The sequence below is a fragment of the Bison bison genome, unplaced genomic scaffold (genome assembly GCF_000754665.1).
Source record: "Bison bison bison isolate TAMUID 2011002044 unplaced genomic scaffold, Bison_UMD1.0 scf7180017862978, whole genome shotgun sequence".
In the NCBI taxonomy this organism is placed as follows: domain Eukaryota; kingdom Metazoa; phylum Chordata; class Mammalia; order Artiodactyla; family Bovidae; genus Bison; species Bison bison.
Window position 1 is genome coordinate 132,108 of NW_011493550.1, and position 7,149 is coordinate 139,256.

The window sequence follows — 7,149 nt, forward strand, 5'->3', positions numbered from 1 at the left end:
TAGTGGGGAGCTGCTGTGCAGCATGGGGAGCTCAGCGTTGTGGTCTGAGATGACCTAATGGGGTGGGATGAGGGGTGCAAAGGAACGTCGGGAGGGAAGGGATTATACGTATGCACATAGCTGATTCACTTCATTGCACAGCAGAAACACAACCTTATAAGGCATTCATACTCCAGTGAAAAAATAAATATGCTAAAACTTTGAGTTTATGAGCTATGGTTTAAGAGTTTATGAGTTTAAGAGTTATGGTTCTCTACAATAGCACAGACAAGAGACAATGGAAAAAGTCAATACTTTTCTCTAAAGGAGTTATTTTTTAAAAAAAGAAGAAAAACAAAGAGTACAAGTAATTTCAGGAGTGGTTCCCTCGTGCTTTGAAAGATAAAGAAACATCCACAGTGGAAACGGAGAAGAATCAGAGCTGAGATACTAGAGAACAGGATTCCCATTAGAGTTTCTAAGTAAAGCCCCGAGGGACAGCAGACGCCCTAGGTATTGAAAACAATGAAGAGATGATTACAAGGTTAACAGCCAGCAGGCAGCCAAAAGGAAAAGTCAACCCACACACTAAAGCAGAAGATATTCATACAATGTCTACACAACTTGCTCCGAAACATGAGGCTTTTACTAAGTGCCCTTTGTAATACACGGTCTCAAAACCTTAAACTGAAACCATAAATACACCTTTGTTTTCAGTAAACAGTAACTTATTAATATAACTACCTCATAAATAATTTGAAGGCCAATCGAAAACAGAAGTAGAGATATTACTGTGGTAGCCTTTTTGTTGGAAAGGAAAAAAAAAAATGTTTCTTCCATACTTTTATGTTCTGTAACGAAGGCATGCAAATTAAAGCAACAACGGTCAGATTAACAAGGGAAACACATGAATTTCACTTCTAATTTCACAGGTATGGGGGATTTCATAGAAAAGAAATGCCAAAGACTTGGGAAGTCCTCACTTCTCATAAGTTTCTGTTTTTAGTTCAATAAGGGAAGTTCCAGAAAGGCATCTTTCTGCATCTGTCGCTTCGCAATGGCCTTCAGCTCAAAATAATCTGTATATCAAAGTGGCACATATGAGTTGGCATGTTCAGATCCCTGTCACTTTCTCTATCTTAAAGCCAAGAGAAGGAAAGGTAAAGGATTGTATTTTAAACACAATACTCGCAAATCTGTGTACTGAAGCAAAGACGCGATAATTCTCTAAAGGGTTGGTTCTTGATGAACAACCTAGGAAAGCATTCCTTAGAGATGGGAAATCTTTTTTTTAATTTTATTTTTTAAAGATGTTCCGGAAGGCCATGGCACAGCCCTTTGGGCTGACTACCCCCACCCAGCACGGTAACCTCTGACAACCCCGGGAAATCTTATCCTAAATTGCAGCAGTGTGGTTTTCTCGGTTGAGAAGAGGACACTGGGCTTTGATACCTGCGTTTCATGTAAGCGTTTCATGTAAGTGGTGTTTACAAGGCTGAGTGTTATATATTTGGCCTGGGTCTGGCACTGAACTCAGAGCCAATCTAAGCCCACCGCAGTAAGGACATTGAGTTACCAGAGACCAGGTGCTAAGTGGACACAGTGAGGAAGGGCATTCATTGCTAGCAAGACACTAGGAATGCAGTAGATCATACATTTGCACTAAAAAAAAAAAAAAAAATAGTTTTTCAAGTTCTCATCAGAGAAAAAATAGGTACTGTCTAAAGGGCTTCCCCCGTGGCTCAGTGGTAAAGAATCTGCCTGTGATGCAGGAGGCATGGGTTCGATCCCTGAGTCCAGAAGCTCCCCCGGAGGAGCGAACGGCAACCCACTCCAGTTTTCTTGCCTGGAGAATTCCATGGACAGAGGAGCCTGGTGGGCTACACTCCTTGGGGTCATAGAGAGTCGGACACGACTGAGCCACTAAACAACATCAACAACATAAAATAAGCTGCAGAAATGGGACCAGAGGACTTCCCTGCTGTTCCAGTTATTAAGACTTTACCTCCCAGCTAACGGATGTGAGTTTGATCCCTGGTCAGGGAACTAAGATCCCTGCATGCAGCAGGGTGTGTCCAGAAAGTAAAAAAGTTAAATAAGGAACAAGGATATGTTTTACAGCACGAGGAATATAGCCAATATTAGACAATAAATACAATATAATCTTTAAATTTATATACTATATATTAATATGGAAATTATTATATATATACTATATATTAATACAGAAATGGGAAATATATTTCCCATTATATATCGGAAATGGTAAATTTATATACTATATATTAATATGGAAATGGGAAATGTATATATACTATATATTAATATGGAAATGGGAAATTAATACCCACTCCAGTACTCTTGCCTGGAGAATCGCACGGATGGAGGAGCCTGGTGGGCTACGGTCCATCAGGTTGCAGAGTCCTGACCAACTAACACACATGCAAATGATGATATAAATATGATAATATATGTGACTATGCAAGTATAATTATGCTTATACATACAATTATATTAATATTAACACAATTATTTAAGTTAAATAAGTTTAACTGTTCAAGTTTAAAAGTTATATATTCAATATATTTAACAATTATATGTTTAATATATATTATATAATATATGCAGTATTATACAATATTACATTTACATGTTATTACATAAATATAGTAAATATAAATATATTAAGATTAGCTATATATTAGCTATATACTTATATAAATATTGTTGTATATATAAATTAATATATGTCATATATAACGATATAATACTGGCTGGGTTGCCATTTCCCTCCTCCAGAGGTTCTTCCCAACCCAGGGATCGAACCCAGTCTCTCATATCGTAGGCAGATTCTTTACCATCTGAGCCACCAGGGAAGCTCCATATATTAAATGTATACCATATATGATTATATATAATAACATATAATATGTGTATGTCGAAGCCTTTCCCTGCTCCAGAGGATCTTCCCAGACCCAGGCACCGAACTGGGGTCTCCTGTGCTGCAGGCGGATTCTTTCCCAGCTGAGCTACCAGGGAAGCCCTGATAAGCCATCACGGAAAAGAATAAAAAAAAAAGAGAAGGGACATACATGTATACAGACGGCACTTTGCTCCAAGGTGGAAATTACAACACTGTACATCAGCTATGCCTCATAGACTAAATCTGAACTATGCTGCATGGTTTTCTCACGTGTTGAAGAATGTAATAGGGTTTGCCTCAAAGCGTAAATATAAATAGTCTGATATGCAGAGAGTGCTTACATGTGTGACCGCAAAACAGCAAACAGTTCCTAACCCAGGCAGATCTCATTTTCCTGCAGGTCAGCGATATTGGGTTTTGGTGCACACTGACGGTCTGGGTGAGCTCCGTGTTGAGTAAATCTACTGGCGCCGTGTTTAAAAACAGCATGTGTCCCCCTGATATCTCTGTGTCACATTTGTGTCATTCTTGCCGTATCCTTTTTTTAAATTTGACAGAATTTTTATTTCACAGTGCCCTAATCCCGAGTAGAAGTGAAGGGCCAGTTGAAAATGGTGCTCTGAAGTTCTGACATGACACTTAACAGCTGTGAGTTGCTAGGTTATAAGCAAGGTGTACATGAGATCAGAGATCAGATCAGGTCAGTCGCTAAGTCGTGTCTGACTCTTTCAACCCCATGAATCGCAGCACACCAGGCCTCCCTGTCCATCACCAACTCCCAGAGTTCACTCAGACTCATGTCCATTGAGTCAGTGACGCCATCCAGCCATCTCATCCTCTGTCGTCCCCTTCTCCTCCTGCCCCCAATCCCTCCCAGCATCAGAGTCTTTTCCAATGAGTCAACTCTTCGCATGAGGTGGCCAAAGTCCTGGAGTTTCAGCCTTAGCATCATTCCTTCCAAAGAAATCCCAGGGCTGATCTCCTTCAGAATGGACTGGTTGGATCTCCTTGCAGTCCAAGGAACTCTCAAGAGTCTTCTCCAACACCACAGTTCAAAAGCATCAATTCTTCGGTGCTCAGCCTTCTTCACAGTCCAACTCTCACATCCATACATGACCACAGGAAAAACCATAGCCTTGACTAGACGGACCTTTGTTGGCAAAGTAATGTCTCTGCTTTTCAATATGCTATCTAGGTTGGTCATAACTTTCCTTCCCAGGAGTAAGCGTCTTTTAATTTCATGGCTGCAGTCACCATCTGCAGTGATTTTGGAGCCCCAGAAACATAAAGTCTGACACTTTTTCCACTGTTTCCCCATCTATTTCCCATGAAGTGATGGGACCGGATGCCATGATCTTCGTTTTCTGAATGTTGAGCTTCGTTTTGTGAATGTACACGAGATGGAAACAAGTAATATAAAAAATGTAGGCTGCCAGGAGATTCGTATTATCATTTCTTCAGGGACATATTTCCAGCTGAATCTAAATTAAAGGTCTGCTTTCTCACAGTCTTTTAAACCTTTGCATGAGGATCATATTTGTCACGCTGAGCTGTGATGAGTGACCTGTGATGTGACTACTGCAAAAAGGCTGTGACTTTCATGCAGAGTGAAGTCAGAAAGAGAAAAACAAATACCGTGTATTAACACTTAGGTGAAACGTAGAGAAACGGTAGGTTTGCAGTAGCTAAGTCATGTCCGACTTTTTGCGACCCCACGGACTGCAGCCCGCCAGGCTCCCCCGTCCATGGGATTCTCCGGGCAAGAGTACTTGAGCAGGTTGCCATTCCCTTCTCCAGGGAGAGAAATGGTATAGACGCTCTTATTTGAAAACAGAAAGACACGCAGACCTAGAAGACAAACATATGGACACCAAAGGGGGATGTCCGGGTGGGATGAGTTGAGAGACAGCGATTGATACACATGCACGGTTGATACTATGCATAAAATAGACCACTAGAGAAGTACTGACCACACAAGAACTCTTACAAACAGATTACAGGTCGCTGAGATGAGACGGTTGGATGGCATCACGGACTCGACGGACATGAGTTTGAGCACGCTCCGGGAGTTGGTGATGGACAGGGAGGCCTGGCGTGCTGCAGTCCACGGGATCGCACAGAGTCGGACACGACTGAGCGACTGAACTGAACACTCAAGGCTCAGGGGACGGTTGGCATTCTTCAGCAATAAAGGATTTTTTTAAATGAAGGTCTGCACCCTGTTATTTTAGTCACAATGCTATTTATTGCACATCTAAGAAATTACAGGCTAGAGTAAGCATCCCTTTCAGATGTAGTAGAAAGAAAAGCCAATTTGTGCGCCTCGCTTTCATGCGATATGCGCTTTATCACTGCAGTCTGGAACCAAAACGCACAGCCTCTCCCAGGTCTGCCTCTGTTGGTCGCTGCAGATTTTTGCCTCGAGAGAGGCTGAGCTGCAGACCACGAGGTGGGAAGCGACGTCGCCTGGGACAAGCGACGTCCCTTGCCTCCCCGACTCACCTGCTCTGGAGGTCGTCCAGGTTCAGCTCCCCCACGTAGTGCGTGGCTGAGGACACGGTCACCACCCGGGCGCTGCGGCCAGGGGCACCCGACTCCCGCAGGGTGTCCAGGAGGAGGTTGGTCAGCAGGAAGTGCCCCAGATAGTTGACGCCAAAGTGCTCCTCAAAGCCGTCCTCCGTGGTCCTCTGGGGCACCATCATCACGCCGGCTGGGGACAAAGGGGGCCTCAGGACAGTCAGAAAGGAGTGGGGGCGGGGTGGGGAGAGATGAGATTCTACGCTGTCCCCCAGACAATGGGGAAGCCATCAAGCTCCAGGACAGTGACTCTGGTCCTAACTCCCAGCACTCCTTACTGCCTCAGTGTCCAGCCCTGTCCACGGCAAATAGATGAGAGCAAAGTGGAAGCGGTGACAGACTTTTTTTCCTTGGGCTCCAAAATCACCAAGGACGGTGACTGCAGCCACAAAACTAAAAGACGCTTGCTCCTTGGAAGGAAAGTTATGGCCAACCTAGACGGCATTTTGAAAAGCAGAGACATTGCTTTGCAGACAAAAGTCCGTCTAGTCAAGGCTATGGTTTTTCCTGTGGTCATTATGGATGTGAGAGTTGGACTGTGAAGAAAGCTGAGCGCCGAAGAATGGATGCTTTTGAACTGTGGTGTTGGAGAAGACTCTTGGGAGTCGCTTGGACTGCAAGGAGATCCAACCAGTCCATCCTAAAGGAGATCAGTCCTGAAGATTCATTGGAAGGACTGAAGCTGAAGCTCCAATACTGTGGCCACCTCATGTGAAGAGGTGACTCACTGGAAAAGACCCTGATGCTGGGAAAGATTGAAGGTGGGAAGAGAAAGTGTGACAGAGGATGAGATGCTGGGATGGCATCGCCGACTCAATGGACATGGCTTTGAGTAAACTCCAGGAGTTGTTGATGGACAGGGAGGCCTGGCGTGCTGCGGCTCATGGGGTTGCAGTGTCGGATACAACATAGCCACCGAAGAACAGCAATAAGGTGCTCAATCAATGCAACTGCACTTGGGTCTTCCCGAAACCCTCACCACTCCCCTCTACCTTCAGTCTCCGGAAAATTGGCCTCTGTGAAATCTGTCCCTGGTGCCAAACAGGCTGGGGAACACTCATATAGCACCTAAAATCCAATGAACAAAATATTGGGTTTCCAAAGAGACTGTTTACATTTCCTGTAAGATCTTCCAGAAAATTTCAAAAGAATGTTTTGGCCAACCCAATAGATTGTGAGTTTGGGGCTGATGTATACGCATAGCTATAGTTAAAATAAAATGTGCTTTAAACTGTGCTCAGTTGCTCAGTCATCTCTGACTATTTCACTGCAGCCCACCAGGCTCCTCTGTCCATGGGATTTCTCCAGGCAAGAGTACGGGAGTGGGTTGCCATTCCCTTCTCCAGGGGAATCTTGCCAACCAAGGGACTGAACCTTCATCTCCTGCATTGGCAGGCAGAATCTTTACCACCTGAAGGTGACAAGTGAAAGTGAATGCCGATCAGTTGTCTCTGACTTTACGACCCCATGGATTATACAGTCAGTGGGATTCTCCAGGCCAGAATACAGGAGTGGGGAGCCTTTCCCTTCTCCAGGGGACCTTCCCAACCCAGGGATCGAACCGAGGTCTCCTGCATTGCAGGCAGATTCTTTACCAGCTGAGCCACAGGGGGAGCCCTGAGAAGCCCCTTAAAATAAAATGCCTTTTAAATATAAAAAAAAAAAAAAAG

The 7,149-nt window shown here is 44.1% G+C and overlaps 1 protein-coding gene across 5 annotated transcripts in view; it reads right to left on the bottom strand.

Moving 5' to 3' along the window:
* DHRSX (dehydrogenase/reductase (SDR family) X-linked) overlaps positions 1–7,149 on the bottom strand; it is a 121,841-nt gene that overhangs the window by 103,434 nt on the left and 11,258 nt on the right. For all 5 annotated transcript variants that reach the window (XR_824659.1, XM_010832960.1, XM_010832959.1 and 2 more), the window contains exon 2: positions 5,405–5,612. Coding sequence is in view for 4 of the 5 variants with exons in the window: in XM_010832960.1 (XP_010831262.1) it covers positions 5,405–5,612 (208 nt within the window). In the remaining variant the exon portion in view is untranslated. The remainder of the gene's footprint in view (positions 1–5,404; positions 5,613–7,149) is intronic.